At 34.0% G+C, this 17,785-nt stretch overlaps 1 protein-coding gene across 1 annotated transcript in view; it reads left to right on the top strand.

Annotated features, from left to right (window-relative positions):
- Positions 1 to 16,102, top strand: part of LOC137241900 (uncharacterized) — a 41,467-nt gene extending 25,365 nt beyond the window's left edge. Inside the window, exons 13-22 of the mRNA XM_067769255.1 lie at positions 811 to 1,267; positions 3,983 to 5,376; positions 5,435 to 5,636; positions 5,702 to 5,836; positions 11,548 to 11,730; positions 11,872 to 12,284; positions 12,357 to 12,562; positions 12,730 to 12,893; positions 13,050 to 13,191; positions 14,331 to 16,102. Coding sequence (XP_067625356.1) covers positions 811 to 1,267; positions 3,983 to 5,376; positions 5,435 to 5,636; positions 5,702 to 5,836; positions 11,548 to 11,730; positions 11,872 to 12,284; positions 12,357 to 12,562; positions 12,730 to 12,893; positions 13,050 to 13,191; positions 14,331 to 14,382 — 3,348 coding nt within the window. The 3' untranslated portion in view covers positions 14,383 to 16,102. The remainder of the gene's footprint in view (positions 1 to 810; positions 1,268 to 3,982; positions 5,377 to 5,434; positions 5,637 to 5,701; positions 5,837 to 11,547; positions 11,731 to 11,871; positions 12,285 to 12,356; positions 12,563 to 12,729; positions 12,894 to 13,049; positions 13,192 to 14,330) is intronic.
- The last annotated feature ends 1,683 nt before the right edge of the window (positions 16,103 to 17,785 follow it).

A 17,785-nucleotide genomic window follows, 5' to 3' on the forward strand; every position in this document is an offset into this window, starting at 1 on the left:
GTTCGTCCGTTTATCCCAAAACTTAAGCTAAATTGAGGATAACTTTTCCAAATTTGGTGCACGGGTTATTTGGACCGAATTCAGCAAAGGTTACGAGTTTCAAAGAGTCGACATTTTCATAAAAATAAACGGTTCGAAAAAGATTAACGGTTCGAAAAAAGTAGTTGATTTAAAAAAAGTTTTCAAAAGTTTTCAAAAATGTTACAAAAAAGGCAAACGGTTCGAAAAAAGAACAGATTCGAAAAATGAAACGGGATTAAAAAAATAACTAGTTCAATAGAAGTATCCGCTTAAAAAAAACAATCGGTTTATATGTATTCAGTAACCGATTCAAAAAAGTACACGGTTCGAAACAATAAACAGGTTCCGGCTTAAAAAAATACACAATTCAAAAATCCGGTTCAATAGTAGCCGGTTAAAAAAAAGAATCCGTTGTAAGAAAATTAATCGGTTCAAGAAATTATCTGTGGAATAGTAAATTGCTCGAAAAAAGCAACCGATTCGAAAAAGGAAAAAAGTAACAAATTCCAGGAATTAAACCGGTCCAAAAGAATAACGTTCGAAACAAGTAACGGATTTCATTAAAAAACTTTTGCAAAAAATGTTGTCAGAAAGTAACTCATTTTTAAAAGGGAACCGGATTGGCTTTAAAAATAACCATCACTGGACTATATTTATGCCAATTTTTGCGATATCGATTCATAGATCTTACTTTTCTCCCATATCAGTAGTGATAAAACATTTGGGTTCGCACGAACTTATTCTTTCTTACCTGTTTTTAATATATATAAACTTTTTTCTTTCTGACAGAGTCCCACTTATGGTGTTGCGCTTAGCACGCAACCACCCACGTCAAAACCAACGAAAACTCAAAACACGCCACAACAACAACCCGGTCGTGAGTTCAAATCCACCACACTCACTGTGCCACCGATGATCAGCACACCTTCAATTGCGGTCACGCCAAGCCTACCGTTGACTAAAGATATTTCACCCAACAAATCACCAGGCTCAATCAAGCGTATTGTACAACAGGAGCAGCCAACACCCGCAACACGCGATCTCCGACGCACTTCAGACGCGCAACTGTCTCGTGCCGCAATCGATATGAGCTTAGCCAACAACAAATTGAATAATGCGACAGATGTCTCTGAGTGTAGCACGAATACGGATGAATATGCCACTTGTACTGATACATCGAAGCGTACGCCAGGTATTAAGACACCACCAACAACAACAAGCTCATCATCAACGACACAAGTACCAGGTTTGAAAGTGGCATCAAGTGTCCAATAGATCAGTCAATTAATAGATAGATTAGTGTGCCTTGCTGCTTAAAAACAAAAATTGGAAACTAAAAACAAAGCGCAAATATTCATCTAGTCGTACAATTACGCAGTCATTTCATACACACACACACACACAGCTCTGCTCTGTCGTGTCGACAAACTAAGCATCCTTCATCATTCAACTAAATATTGTATGTACTTGTAGTTTCACCTCTATTCTTTATCCATCCATTATCTTTCAGTGGCTGTCAATCGCTCATCAAAAAAGATTCAATTCGAACATAATCTTCATGACTCATTTGTATGTGATAGATGCACACACAATTAGATATGGTTTAATATATGTTTTCCTTTCCTCAACTGTACCTTGCTTCACATACTTTTCGGTTTAACTACATATAGACACATTAGGGTGACCATGCTTTTTTATTTGTTCATGGGTTTGTAACAAGTTGACGTGGGAGAATAGAGAGCAGACATCGCTCACGCAAAAATGACCGGAAGGATTTGGAGCCGGTGTTTTTGGAGCTTAAATATCTTTGCTCTTGGGAATGCATCCGAACGTAGTTTAAGCGGAAGTGGAAGGCAACGAGCAAGCGGATAGCTTGTACCCAAATATTTAAGGAGTTTATAATACATAAGGACAAAAATGAAAATAGAGTTTGGGGTTTGTTGAGTGGTTCTAACACAAATCTCTCAGAATTTTAACTGGCCATGATATTGAAGGATTAACGATCACATGCATAAACTTGCTATGCGATCTTACGATTGTGACTTAGACTACTGAACACATACGATGCCATCTCCAAGCAAGAGGATTTGCACTTACCGTATCCAGAGCAATCGCCAATATAAACCCTCAGGCCAAAAGATATACTAAAATTCCTGGTAGAGTTCGGCTTGGGCGAGAAGTTGTAAGATGAGGGCATGTGATGAGATTGGAATGGCGTAAAACACGGCGAGCAAAGAAACACATCAACACTTCAGATGATACGAACAGGCAGGTTGACTTGGCAAGCGCTACAGCGCTTATTAGAACTATTGACCCTGAATCATTCCTTGGCGCTGGACCATATCTTTACAACAATTAAAGTGAGACGTTTTAGAAATATACTCCCAAACAACGAAAAGGAGGAAAGAGTCTTTGCCCAACTATACTCGAGAATACGCATATATATTATCTTAGCCAAAATATATTCCTTTTTTTCCTAGCTAATGAATACATATATCAGATGCTGAAGAGTAGTGGACACTGTGGTCTTACGAAATCCTCAAACCTATTTAAACCTAAAATATCAGTTGTTATAAAGCCAACAGTTTGGTCATCGACAAATTATTTTAAATTCTATGAGGTGGGTTCTTTTTAAGTATTGAGACCTGCTCTATCAGGCCAGTATCAGAGGCCTTTTTAGCCACAGAAGCACTTTCTGTGGGTTAAGGGAGGGTTATTGTTGGTTCTTTGCCGCATTTGCCTCGAACCCTCGAGTATATGGAGTTTAGTCGCCCTGCAACCCGCAATGAAAAAGTACAAAGCTCAAAATCTTCCACTGAGTAATTGATAATAAAATACCCGACGGAAAAGGCAGAGCGAATGAGAGCACCCGAGGGTCTTAGTAGTTAGCAGATGGTATCGGAGTAGTAATAATTAATTCATGGCTGAGTGGTGGAACAGGCGGCAGTTGGAATGCTGCCAGAGAGCGACAACACTGCATATGCAGGAGAACTGATCAAAGACTGTTGAATATTATAGACGAGGTGAACAGAACATTATATTTATGCTTATGCATATGAAGAATGTGAGGACCCGTTAATACTTTTTCACTCCCTGGGCATCATCAAACCCATATTAGCTTATTATTATAAGGTATGGGAAGGTGGTGCTGTAGTCTGCATTGACTGATTGGCGGTGTTGTGAAGGACGAAGCGTATCCGAACTGCATTGGCCGTCCCTCACTGTAGAATTGACTTAAATTGTACGCCTTAGCTGAGAGAAAGGAATGTGAGTACTCACCGGCACACTTCTTCTTCTTATTATTGTAGCGCTAAGGAGACTTCCCGAAGGTTTTGCGGATTTCTAAGTTCTAGAAATTAGTATGATCAAATTGAACCTTCTAGGTAATTAAACGGTTTACAGCCATGAAGAACTCGGCACAATCTACCAATGAAAAACAAAAAAAAAACAGAAATTATTACGGGAGTGTCTGCAAAATTTTACTTAAATTTCTTGACACCTAAACATATGTTAAGAAAATTTAAAGGGATGGTCACAAGTACAGAGAGAAAACTTATTCAACAGTTAAAATAAGCACATTGTATATTAAAAATTATTCACATTGTAGAATCACGTAACCAATGAGTTATCCAAGTTCCCAAATGTCCATAAGGTGACCAGAGGTTCATAGTTTTTCTTTTTTTTTTTCAAAATTTATTACCGCCCTAATACACATACATACGTTCACACATATGAATATGGTAAGTATTTGTTGTTGTAACGTCCTTACCTGATTGCTTGTATGCTTTTAAATAGCTTTCGTATGGTATTTGTTGTTGCTTGATGAACGCTTCTGTAAAAAAAAAAAACATAATCTGTGTTTGTGAATGTAGATCAGCTTAGCACTTCCTATGGCGCACTCTATTAAACCAATTTAACTTCTGATTTTCTTTTTTATTTCATACCAACCCCGCGCGCACAGTGTCAACGCAAAGTTCACAAATCGACCGCACTCAAGGTTCATCGTTCGAGAGTGCTTCCTCGCTCTACTCAACTCGCGGTGATGCGCTCTCTGAGGATATAATGCAACACGATGAAAAGCCGACTAAACCGCACAAGGTTGAGCGTGAGCCGCACTTGAAATCACCGATACCCACAGCAACTGAGCTTGCTAAACGTTCGCCTTCACATTCGATTAGCAGCACCTCATCGGGCAGCTATAATGTCGCCGGTTTAGCAACACCATCGCCCTTAGCCAAGGATGCTGAAAAGCGTTTAGATACAACAGAGCGCTTGCTGATTAGCAAAGCGTCTACAACAACAACTGCCACGCAGTCTTCTATGCCCACGCCTAACGTCGCCGCACGTGAAAAGCCACGTATCAAACCCGAATCTATATCGGATGATGAACGCAGTGAGGTGCGTTATTCGTCTTCTGGTTATTATGAAAGTCCACACGATGATGATCGTGTATTCAAGTCGCGACGTCACCGTCTCGACGAGGAGCGCAAACGTCGTAAGACCACAATGAAATTAGACATCGAAAAAGAAAATTTACGCGCGCTTACTAGCCCAATTAAGAAACCGTCTGCTATTGCCTCGACAAACACGCATGCCATACACACCACAACAACAACTGCTAAGGATAAGCTGCCTGAGAAGCAATCAACAAGCGGTACGCCTCATGTTATCGACACTGCAAGTCCGAATCGTATAAAACGTTTCCGTCCAAAGATACGTCGTCAATTTAGGCGTAGTTCACGCGATGATAGCACACCAAAGCGCCAAAAGAATCTGTCCAATATGTATGGCATAACACCGTCAACGGACAGCGCTGAAAAGCTATTGGAATATAGCGTGAGTAGCAAGAATACAGAGGGATGTGAAGGGTTGCAAGTTGTGGAAAGCAAAACAACAAATATTGTGACATCACCCACAAAAACAAAAGCCACTACCACGACCACAACTACAATGAAAGCCAAATCATCCTCCGAGTTATGTCAATTGAAAGCGAAATCCATTGAATCACTACGTTCCGTCTCGCCTGGCTCCGATTCGGTATTCTATAGCGAGGCGGATGGTCCCACGCAAGATGCGCACAGCCATTGCTTGCATTGTGGCAAAGGTGCTGAAGGCCAGACGACGCACATAAGTGCGCTTGCTGGTGACTCTGTCGAATCGTTGCCTTTCATAGAGCATGATCAAGAGCAAGATATTGTAAAGCCTCCATCGGATTTTGCCGACTCGCCGGTTACGACAAAAACGACACAACGTCTTTACAAAAAAATGGATAAACGTTTTCGTTCGGAAGAGCGTTATCATGGCGGTGAGCGTGGACGTCATTACAAGACGCGTCAAGAGAATATACGCGCAAAGGTGAGTCTAAAGATACGGAGTAATACGAAGTCTAACCTTCTCCTTTTTTCATTTCAAGAGCGAAGAACGTAGTCGTGACAGCGTACACTCGCGCAACACGCACATGCTGCGTCCAGCTGGTTCGAGTCCTTGCGTGTTGCCTGATGTTGCCGCTGAACAACGGAACAATCAGTTTGTTTATCGTGGTCATTATGATCCTGCGCGTTATGCACGTCTAACAGATGCTGATCTTTGGTCGCAATTGGGTCATGAGGCTTTTGGTTAGTGTAACTTGCTCATTTTTGGGGTATGTTGTTTAATACTATTTTTTATTTGACTTTTACAGAAAATCAACGTGATCGCCGCCCCTCGACAGAGTCTGAACGTAGTTTTCACTCAAAGTACCAGGTTATATTACATCGCTTGGTCCAACGACGTTGTACCTTGGAAATGTATCATCGTCAGCAGAATAACAGTTTTTGTAAGTAAGAGATCTGTGTGGTAGTTACTCGTAGGCAAGGTCAAGCACTCCCAGACCACCCTCGAGCTTTCCAAAACTGGACTCAGGACTTTAGTAGCCGCTTGACTATCCAAGTAGATGTTTAATGACTATCCGCAGTTGCATCCTTAGATAGCATCCCATCCACCGCATTGCTATTGACAGAAAACTCCCACTCCAATCTTTAACTTCGTTGAACTTCTACTCATTCGCCAAGCAGTTACCTAACCTAGTCCACTTCCCTCGGAGTTCTTTTTCCCAGTCTTCTTTCGAATGAAGGGAACGTATATAAGAACATCGTACTTGTGGTGGACGAACGAACTTGGACTGATCCTGATTCCCTACATTGTGCCTCTTATATACCAATCAGCTGCTTCGTCATTATTTTCTCTCAGGGCTTAGACTTCTCGAATAGCTGCTTATTTACTTCTAGCTCTTCCGTGCCTCATATTAGCTGTTGCTATATACGGTGTACAGTGGACGCCTTTCACTCAGCTAGGGGATTTAGAATATGCAGACGATGTCTGTCTGCTAAGCCACAGAAGTACTGACCTTCAACACAATTTAGAAGCTGTCAACACACATGCAAAGGAGGCCGGACTAAGCATCAATACAGCGAAAACCAAAGTCATAAGATGCGGCTATAGTATTTCATCAAGGCCATTGATGTTTACGGTTGACGAAAATGAAATCGAAGGTGTAGAGTCCGTTGTTTATCTTGGTAGTATTGTCTCAAATAAGAGCGGTGCAGATGAGGACGTTCAGTCTCGCATAAACAAAGCAAGAATGATTTTTGGGCAACTGGCAAACGTGTGGAGGTCCAGCCAAATATTTTTAAAAACGAAGCTTCGACTGTTTAATTCGAATGTTAAATCAGTACTGTTTTATGCTTGCGAGACGTGGAAAAGCTCAACTTCAATTCAGAAACGTCTACAAGTTTTATTAATAAATGTCTGCGCCGAATCCTGAAAACTCGATGGCCGGAAAGAATTTCAAATGACGACTTATGGTCTAGAACAAATCAACCTAAGGCTGCCACAGAAATAACCAAGCGTAAATGGTCGTGGATTGGTCACACTCTCAGAAGACCTCCAGTAAATATAGCCAGACAAGCATTGCGATGGAATCCACAAGGAAGCCGACGACCTGGTGCACCTGCGAAAACTTGGGGCAGAACTGTGGATAAAGAACTCGAAGACGCAGGATATACGTGGAATGACATCACAAGAACTGCACCTAACAGAATAAGATTTAAGGCGTTGGTCGAGGCCCTATGCTCCAATAGGAGTTGCGGAGGATGATGATGATGATGATGATATACATGTGTGCGTGATAAACCGCATGATCATTTAATTGAAAATTACTTGCAAACATTAGCATTTGTTTCAAATATTATTATTATTTTTTTTTTCACTTTCAAAATCAACAAAAAGTTGCACAACATTGTTGCTTCATTTCTGCGTTAAATCCAATATCTAATTTTGGAACGGCGTGCGTACGGGACACTGAGTGATTGCGAGCGCCAGCCAAGAGCAAAAAAAAAAAAAAAAACAAATAAATGTTTTCGAAAATTTGCTCTACAAAATAAATAAATAAATAGTAACGGAAATCTATTTAGAAAAAACTGCGTGATGTTGATTTTGAAAATTCGCAGTCAGATAGTTCTCAAATGTGAGTATATTTAGTAGCGGCCAGGAGCTTCTTTAGCGAATGTCGAAATGCGTGAACGTGCATTGCATAGAAATGAAATATATAAATTGTTTTTTGTTTTGCGCTAATTAAGTGATACAGTGTTTTTTTTTTTTGTTTTTAAACAAATGAGCGCATACAATTGTTTTTGTTGCTTATAGTGCCGGCATTGTATTTTAGGGCTTTATACTTTGTGTTGTTTTAAAAATAGTCGATTAGACAAATGCGCTCATTCTGAAAAAGTGTACGACCGAGCGAACAGACGGCGGTCAGTGGTTCATTGGCAACGACGCGAAAAAGTTGTAAGAAAAACTAGAAAGTGTATTTAGTGCAAAACGAAATTAATTAAATGAAAAGATTAAATTTGATTTAAAAAATTCACTTTAAATACTAAACAATTGATACACAAAAATAAAATTTAAGTTTTAAAAGAGAAATAATTTGAAACTAGAACTTAAATTGAAACTTTAAGATAAAGTTTAAAACCTTGCCCGTCCTGTAGTGGAATTCACTATTTTTTTTAACGACATTTGCCATCGCTTTATTTGCGAATCGATACCTATAACGATTTTGTTATTCAGCAACTATTTTGTATCGATATTCGGGTATCGACGATCAGCTGTGTCGTTAAATAAACGGCAAGTAAATGGGCTGCGTTAAAAATCACGATATTAATATTTCTGGCAATTTTAGTTAAAAAAGAAAATCGGAACTTTAATTAAATACTTTCAAACACGAAAAGCTGCTTTATTTATAAATCAAATGCCATTTGAGTACTTGGCGTACGTTTTATCACAAAATGAAGAATTACTAAGTCCATCGCCAGTGGTTCATAGAGAAGTAGATGACCCATTCCACTTTAATGCAACGGAGTTTCTAAAGCTGTACCGACTAACCCTAGACTTGGCTCATGATATTATTTCTAAACTTGATGGTCAATTAAGGGGTACAAGAATAACTGCGATATCAACAGAGAAAAAAAATTAATACCGCATTTACTTACCATTTGTTAAAATATGTAAAAACTTTTAAAAGCAGTTAGTATGCGGAATTTATTTATGTTTGGCACTCCTTTTGTGCTTTTCACATTTTTTAGGTTTCGTTAAGCTGTGCTGCCACCTTTCTACTATTAAAACGAAATTTAAATGTAATTTATTTCGATTCGTTAAAACTAAGTTAGTGAATAGCACAATCGATAAGGCAAGCGACAAAATCGTTAATTAAAATCTCGCCAAATCGCATCGTTATAAGTTAGTGAATTCCGCTACTGGTGTCACGTTGTTTAAATTTTTCCCAAATTATTAAATAAATTTTAACTTTAAAAGTTTTACTAATGGAATTAAAATTAAAAAAAAAATTTCAAAAAATTTAAAAACTATGACTGAAGAATTAAATTAAAACTTTGAATAAAGTTCAATAATCAACTTTAATTTTTGTAGTTGAAACTGCATTGACGTAAATCGGCATAATTTTCGAAAGCAAATTTGAAATTTCAAATAGAGCAATTAAAATTTAAATATACATAATTTACTAAAATTAAAATTAAAATTAAAAATCTAACAGCCCTTAAGACATTGGATTTTTGCACGTTTCACGACATAAAATTTAAAGTGAAAAAAATTTGATAAAAAAATGTTTGTTAAATTTATTTCGTAAAATATACTGCATATGAAAATACTTTCCTAAAAGAAAGTTTGATAAATTTAATAATATACCATAACCTCAATTGTTAGTTTTAGTTAAATATTTTTTATTTTTTTTCTAAGTTAAAAAAAGATTCGGTTAAATTTTGTTTCGCAAAATATACTGAAAAAATAAAAACTAAATTATCTTCAGTATTCAAAATGTAAATTTTTTTTCTTAAACGAACTCTTTAAAACGGGAGTTTTTAAAACAATTACTGGACTGATAGAAAATTTAAATATGAAAATTATTATTTCATACTCAAATTAAATCAAAAAGGAACTTTAAAAAATGTAATGAAAAATATCATATCTTAAAAGCTAGAAATCAGTTTTTTATGAAGCATTATTACTTTATATAAAATTTTTAATTTGAATTATTGATATTTAAAACTACAAAATTTCATCTAAAAATTTAAGTCGCAAAACACAAACAATATATCTAAAGGATAAACCGAAACTAAAAACTTAATTTCCAAAAATCTAAAAATTTGTTGTTGACAATTTCATTACAAAATTTTTTCAAAAAATTTTCAAGAAAAATGAATAACGAAAATGTACCATAAAAGTAAAAAATTAAATTTAGACCAAATTAGAAATCTGAATTTGAAATAAAAGTTTTAAAATTGAATATTTAATATTTAAAAATACAAAATTTCATTTAAATGTTGAAGTTTAAAATCACAAACAAAATATACAAAAGAATAATTCGATATTATCGATTTTTGATAATTAAAAAAATTTTAACTAAAAGTTGTATGTAAATAAATGATGTAAATAGAATAAAACAGAATTAAAAAAATTAAAAAAAAAAAATAAAATTCAATTAAATAAAATAAAATAAAAAAACATTAAGTTAGATCAAATAAAAAAAATAAAGTAAAGTAAAATTGATAAAAAAATAGACGAAATTAAGTAAAATAAAAATTGAATAGAATAAACTGAAATAAAATAAAATTAAATTAAAAAATATAATAGAATAAATAAAAATAAAAATAAATATAATGGAATAAAATAAAGTAAAATGAAATAACATGAAATAAATTTAAATAAAATAAAGTGAAAAAATAAAGTAAAATTGATAAATAAAAAAAATTTAATAAATGAAACTAATTAAAAAAAAATAAATAGAATAAAATAAAAATAATAGAATTGAATAAAGAAATCAAAAAATTAAAAAAAGTTAAATAAAAAAGAAATAAAAATAAAATAATTAAAAAATGTATCAAATTAAAAAAAAAGTAAATGAAATTATTCAAGGTTCGAACCGAGCTCAAGGCCAGAAAAATAATTTTTTTCTAATGATAATTATTGTTATTTTTTTGATTTTTCTAAATTTGAAAAATTGTATTTTGTTTTTGGAATAGTAAGTAGAAAATTTTTCAGACAACCTGCCATAGCTGCGCAGATAGATCCATTTCGAAGGGTGCTAAGCCTTCATCATCAGTACGCTTTAGGCATGCTGCGCTAACAAACCACCGCTGTATAGCTAAATGGTTAGCGCAGCATGCCTAAAGCGTACTGATGATGAAGGCTTAGCACCCTTCGAAATGGATCTATCTGCGCAGCTATGGCAGGTTGTCTGAAAAATTTTCTACTTACTATTCCAAAAACAAAATACAATTTTTCAAATTTAGAAAAATCAAAAAAATAACAATAATTATCATTAGAAAAAAATTATTTTTCTGGCCTTGAGCTCGGTTCGAACCTTGAATGATTTATCAATAGGCCGATAAAAACAAAAACAATTGTAAATGAAATTAAATAAAATAAAAAAATTGAATAGAATAAAATGAAATAAAAAAGAATGCAATAAAACAAAATCAAATAAAAAAGAATAGTATGAAATGAAATAAAGTAAATAAAAATAAAATGAAATAAATTTAAATGAAATATGGTAAAAATTATGTCACATAAATTAAAATAAAACCAAAAAAAAAAAAAAATAAAGTAAAATTTATAAATTAAGAAAAATTTAATAAATTAAATTAAGTAAAATAAAAAAAATTACTAAAATAAAATAAAATAAAATAAATAAAAATTAAATAAAATAAAATAATATAAAACAACATATAATAAAATAAAATAAATTTGCTCAAATTTTAACCAACTTTCATTTCAGCAATCTGAATAAAACCAATTTTTATTTTAAGACTATTTTTAAAAACAACCTTAATTAGTTTGAACATTTGTTTTAATATTTAGTGCAGAACCATAATTTGGAATATTGAAATTTAAAAATTTATTGAGAAAAAATTTGCAAAAAAGTGTATCAAAGTTGAAAGAGAGCATCATAAAATCGCAAACAATGATCGGTATGCTACTATGAATTAAGTGTTCTATTTGTGCATTGGTTTCTAAAATCATCTTGCTTTACAGAATTAATCACCTCGAATTCAGCTTCCCATTCGTTGCGACGCAAGCTGGAAGATATATTGAAATTGATGCTCTTAGTTTGGGCACGCGAAACGCATGTAATGACCAAGATAACAGCTGGTGAAAAGGGTATTGGAAGGCTCACAGTTATTAATAATTTCCTTTACGCATGCCAAAAATATAAACAGATATTATTAATGCTTTTTTATTAACCTTTCTTTTCAATATCGCTATCTCCTTTTTATCACACGCTCTCTCTCTCCTTTGCAGGCATCGACAAAACGGTTGTTGTGAAAAGTGAATCCGGCGAATTTGGCTTCCGCATACATGGCTCCAAACCAGTTGTGGTAGCAGCTATCGAACCAGAAACACCCGCTGAGAGTTCGGGTCTTGAAGTAGGCGACATAATTATCTCCGTTAACGGTATAGATGTGCTAGATAAGCATCACACAGAGGTGGTAAAAATTGCGCACGATGGCTGTGAAACACTCGCACTCGAAGTTGCACGCACGATTGGTGTGCTCATGCACGAACAACAAGAGCCACTCAGTGAACCGATCTTTAGCGGTTACTTGTGGCGGCAGAGTGGTCAAGCGAAGGGCTCACCGAATACAAAGAAATGGGTGCGTCGTTGGTTTTCGTTGCGTCCAGATAATTGTTTGTATTATTATAAAACTGAAGATGTAAGTGTTGGAAAATAATTTGCAATTTGTTGTTAAATATAAAATTCTTCATTATTGGTACTCTATCGCTAGGATACTCAGCCCGTTGGTGCTATGATTATGGCCAAACATACAATTGATCACTGCCCGCCAGAGGTTGGCAAACCATTCGCTTTCAAAATCGATTCCGGCGAAGGCATACCATTGTATGTGGCGGCTGATACAGAGGAGATGTCGGCACAATGGATTAAATTGTTGAAGAAAGTGGCCACACAAGGCACAACATGGCTGGATACTTGGTACTCCTACATAATTTATTTTTTTGTTCTTCCTCGTTTTCTTACTAATTCTAAAGAATACCAAGAATTACTAATCTGATTTTTTAATTACAAAATTTCCTACTTCGGTTTTTTTTTCTTTTCTTTGTTACTTTCCACTTGCTACTTTCTTCTGTGTACGTAAACAGTGCACAAAGTCTCTACCAACCGCCGAGCAGCATTACACGTCCGGATTGTTTTGGTTACCTGATGAAATTGGGCTCCCGCTGGTGTGGCTGGTCGAAACGCTACTGTGTGCTAAAGGATGCTTGTTTGTATTTTTATCAGGATGCGAATAGTAAAACAGCGTTTGGTGAGTGTATTTTTGTTGTTGGTTGTTGTTTTATTTATTTATTTGTTTTTCTGTCTTCAAAGTATTTGTTTGTTTCGTCTGTTTTTACGCTTCGTTTTCTCAATTTATTTGTGGGGTTTTCACTTATTTTCTATTATTTACTATTTTTCTATTTAGGTATGACATGTTTGCATGGTTACAAAGTATCTCCAATGTCTACAAATGCTTCAGGTAAAAAGAATTCCTTTGAGATTATTCCACCCGAGGCAAAACTGCGGCATTACTATTTCTGCACTGAATCTGATATGGATAAGAAAAGGTGAGTTAAGTAAAAAAGAAAAGGGGTGAAAATTATAAAACGAACTAAAAATAAAAAATAAAGGAATGATCAGTGATTTATCTGAGACGAAAATGCGCTCAATCAAGCATAAAATGACTCCATGATTCCTTCTCAAAAAATGTTTTACAATCACAATTGAAAGATACGCTTTGATGAATCAAACAATTTGAGCATACCTCTTGCCAACCATTTCCGTCCAGTACTACATCCAACCACTGCACGAGGGAGTGTCCATGAAGCTTTCGCTAAGCTGATTTGAAGTCCATATATACAGAAGGAAGTCACAATTGGCCAGCGGAACCCCGAGCTCCAAACCCTCTATAGTCATCTACATGTGATCCAGTTGTACTCATAAGAGCCAAGTGGGTCGCGTGAAAGTGGACCAGGATACTGCGTGGGTTCGGGGCTCAAACGATCTTAATCTCAAAATAGTTTAACACAAACGAAATCCAGGTCAGGCACACGCATACCACCCTTGATCGCACTTTTTAATTTATTCGCTATCCGAAGGATGTAAAATTCACAAGCCTTAATATCACTGGATAAAAGACCATGCACCGCATCCGTAGTTGGTGCAAAATCTGCTTGGAAGATGTCCAGTAATTGGGCAGCTTAAATTTGTAGCTCATATTAAACTCCTGAAAGCTGGAGCCTCGTTTAGTTTTGATTGACAATTTGGAGTGACAATTTGTGGGAAGAACGCTACAAATTAAATGGGGTGACACTGAAATCCCTAGCCGCTTTGGTACATAGAACCGGCTGCCTTTGGAAGCGATTGAACTGGCGAAGTTGTTGTGGTTGTAACTGCAAAATACAGATATAGACCATGTACACACTGACATCAAACATACGATCGGTGCAAACATACTCTTACGCAGGCCCACTTTCCGTACAAATATTCTAATCCTCTTAACCTGCTGAGGCGGGTACACCGAGGGAGGTGGCATTTGACAAATACTTATAATCTTTTGAGGTATATACAATTCAGACATACAACCTTAGCTTTGGTTAGGTTAACGGGCCGGTCCGTAACAAACTCATATAGACAAAAATATATAAGTTCTTAAGAATATATACTTCTTTTTAATATAATTTAATATTTTTTTCTTCTGTTGCAGGTGGATTTCGGCTCTTGAATACTCAATCGATCGCTGGATCAAATCTGGCTAACTAAAGCTGAAAACGATAGGGAGCAAGCGTAAGCGTAGTTTGAGCTACTATATGGAGTAAAATTGAAAAAAAAAAAGTTGAGGAGACTGATAAAAGTCTGGCAGAAAGCCAAAAGGATGGAATTCGCTGCCAAAAACCAACCCCGTAATAAAAAAATAACAATTAGACTAGGACAAGTTGAAACAATTTTCAAACAACTGATTAAGAGTTAAGTTACAAGAAAAAAGGATAAGATTTACAAATAAAAAAATGACAAAATAAATAAACAGAACTAAAATGAATTTATCAAAAAGTGGAAGAGAAAAGAAAACTACTAGTAAAAGTACGGAGCTGAATCTAAAGAATCTAAATAAATTTTTGTAGCGATTTTAAGATCATGTTAGCAGAAGTTTGAAGCAATTAATAAAGAAAATCACCGAACGCTGAGAAGTTATATTTTTAGGAAATATTTTTTTTAATATTTCATGAGCTCAAGATTAGTTTTTAGTAACTGGTATTGTTTTTTGTATGAATTAAAAGGGGACTGCCCGCATTGCTTTTAAATGTATGAAAACATTTATTTGAAGCAATTTTTAATTTATAATTTTATTTAATAATTTGGGAAAAATTTTTAAATTTATTGTTTTTGTTTTATGATATTTTATTTTATTTTTTTTTTTTTAATTTAACAGCAACAATGTTCTTAAGTGTAAGTTTAAGCACTGCTTATTTTAAAAATATCCGTTATATTTCATCAGAGTCTTTGTATTTGTATACAAACTTCTTTCGAGGATTGATTTCTAAGCGGATTACGCTAAAAGTAAGGTATCAATCCACCAATATGTCTCTTGATACATATATTTAATTTATTTAATTTCTTTTCCTATGAGAGATCAGTGCTGTTTCTAAAATATTACATTATTATTGTGCTAAGAATGTTTATTGTTTTTAATTTTTCTTAAATAAAATTGTTTAAAACAATAGGCTTCTGAAGTACTAGGAAAATATAAGAAATAAAAAGATCATAACTTTTTAAATATAAACGAGCTCTAGGCCAAATATTTGTATATTCTTAATAAAACACAATACGTGAATTTTTGATATACAATTATATTATTTAATTTGTCGATATTTCGACTTCAGTCTGAAGTCATCATCAGGAATTTTTGAATGCAATATGTCGACATATTTGGCCTAGAGCTCGTTTATATTTAAAAAGTTATAATTCAAAGGCCGTAAACAACAAAAATAATAAAAAGGTTATAAAATAACAGAGCTAAATAATATAAATAAAATATCAAAACTATATATACGCAAGTTCATGTATAAAACCAATTCAGAATTGACCATGTCGTCACAAGAAGTTTCAAAAATTAACAAAGTTTCAAAAATTAACCAAGTTTCAAAAATGAAACTTTGTGCAACTAAAACTAGATTGGCTACGAGTTTTTGACTTCGAATAATATAAAAAAAGATTTAACAATTTTCGAAAATTGTATGTTTGAAAATTTTTAAAAGTAGGTTTAAATGCTTTAGGATATATTTGTTTTGAAAAGTTTTTTATAAATATATGTATTTATATATTTTGAACCTCTTTAGTTTTAGTGATTCAAAATTAATAAGAATTTGCAAAATTTTTAGAAAAATACCTAAAAAAGGTTTAGAATTCAGTTTAAACCGTCTTAAAATATACATATATTTTTTAACTTAAAAAATGATATGCTATTTACTTGTCTAAAAAGTTTACTGAACGGTTTTTGATTTGAAATAAAAAAAATTTTGGAAATTATTTGTAATTTTTAAAAATTTTTTTGGAGTTTTGATTTATTCGGCTTTAAAAATATATAAATATTTTTCGAAATTTCAAAAATGTATTTCTTTAATATTAAATGAGCTACGTAAACTGTATTTTCGGATTGTTAGTTTAAAATTAAAAAAAATGTTGCAAAATTTTCCGGTCGCTTTGAAAATTTGGAACGTAGATTTATACTGCTTCGAAAATATATATATGTTTTGGAATACTTTAAAAGGTTTTGGCATCTCTTGATTTCAAATTAATAAATATTCGAAAAATTTTCAAAAGTTTTTTGAACTCTTAAAAAATTTTAAAAGCGTTTGGCACGCATACTTCAACTACTTTCAAAGTATAATTATGTATACATTTCGAAAACTCTAAAAATTAAGGTACCCACTCACTTTGTGAGATTTAAATTTTTTGTCGTAGTTTAAACTAAGAATTAAAAAAAAATCTAAAAAATTGCATAATTTTTTTCTAAAAAATTTTAAAACTTTATTTTAATTTTTTTTACTTTGTGAGGTTGCAATTTAACAGCCCGTAAATTGTGTTATCGTGTTTTCAAATTAAAAGGAAAAAAAGTATTGAAAATTTTTCAAAATTTTTGTGAGCTTTTAAAATATTCCAACAAAGTGTGGAACGTATATTTAAACCGTTTTGAAATTAGCTTTTGTTGGTAGGAATTTGGAAGGGGATTTGTATACTTGCGTGAATGTCCGGTACAATAAAAGAAAAGCACTTCTTAGTTCAACGATTTAATGAGGACTAAAAGATAAAATTCATGTGTACATATAGTTAACTCATCAATATATGTAATATGTCTTATTCATTCTAATTATTAGAAATATGTTCGCAATAGGAAATATTGAACTTAAAACTCCAAGTTATTATTTCAACACTCTTTCTTAAGTTAAATATTTCTTCAGTTAATTTTTAAGACCAAGCATTTGAACAAATTTTACATGTTTCTGTTTTTGCAGATTTTTTGTAAAAATATCAGAAACATTTTCATTTGTGGAGACGTACTCTAATTCTATTATTTTTTGTTCGACAACTTCTCGGATATAATGATATTTCAAATCTATGTGCTTGGTTCGCTTGTGGAACACAGGGTTCTTTGAAATTTGAATTGCGCTCATGTTGTCGACTTTTAACTTAACAGGACCGATGTCGTGAATAAAACCAACTTCTTTAAGTAAGCGCCGCAGATATACAGCCTCTTTTGCTGCCGTACTTAAGGCGATGTACTCAGCCTCTGTGCTGCTCAATGCGACTACATCTTGCTTCTTTGCTTGCCAGGAAAAAGCGCTACCTGCCAAAAAGAACGAATAACCGGTGTATGACTTCCTATCTAAATCGTTACTCGCCCAATCCGCATCCGCATAGCCTCCTACCGGTTTACCATTTTTGCAGTAGTGTAACTTTAAATTGATGGTTTTTGATAAGTATCGTAGGACATGTTTTGCACCAGCCTCATGTTCGGTGTGGGGTTCTTGGTTTCTTTGTGCTAATAAACTTACTGCGTGCATAATGTCTGGCCGCGTTGAAATGGCCAAGTACATTAAAGATCCAATTAACGATTGATAGCTTGTTGCGTCTTTTTTAGTGCACTTGTCATTTCTGCAGCTT

The sequence above is a fragment of the Eurosta solidaginis genome, chromosome 2, assembly GCF_040869045.1.
Source record: "Eurosta solidaginis isolate ZX-2024a chromosome 2, ASM4086904v1, whole genome shotgun sequence".
NCBI lineage: Eukaryota > Metazoa > Arthropoda > Insecta > Diptera > Tephritidae > Eurosta > Eurosta solidaginis.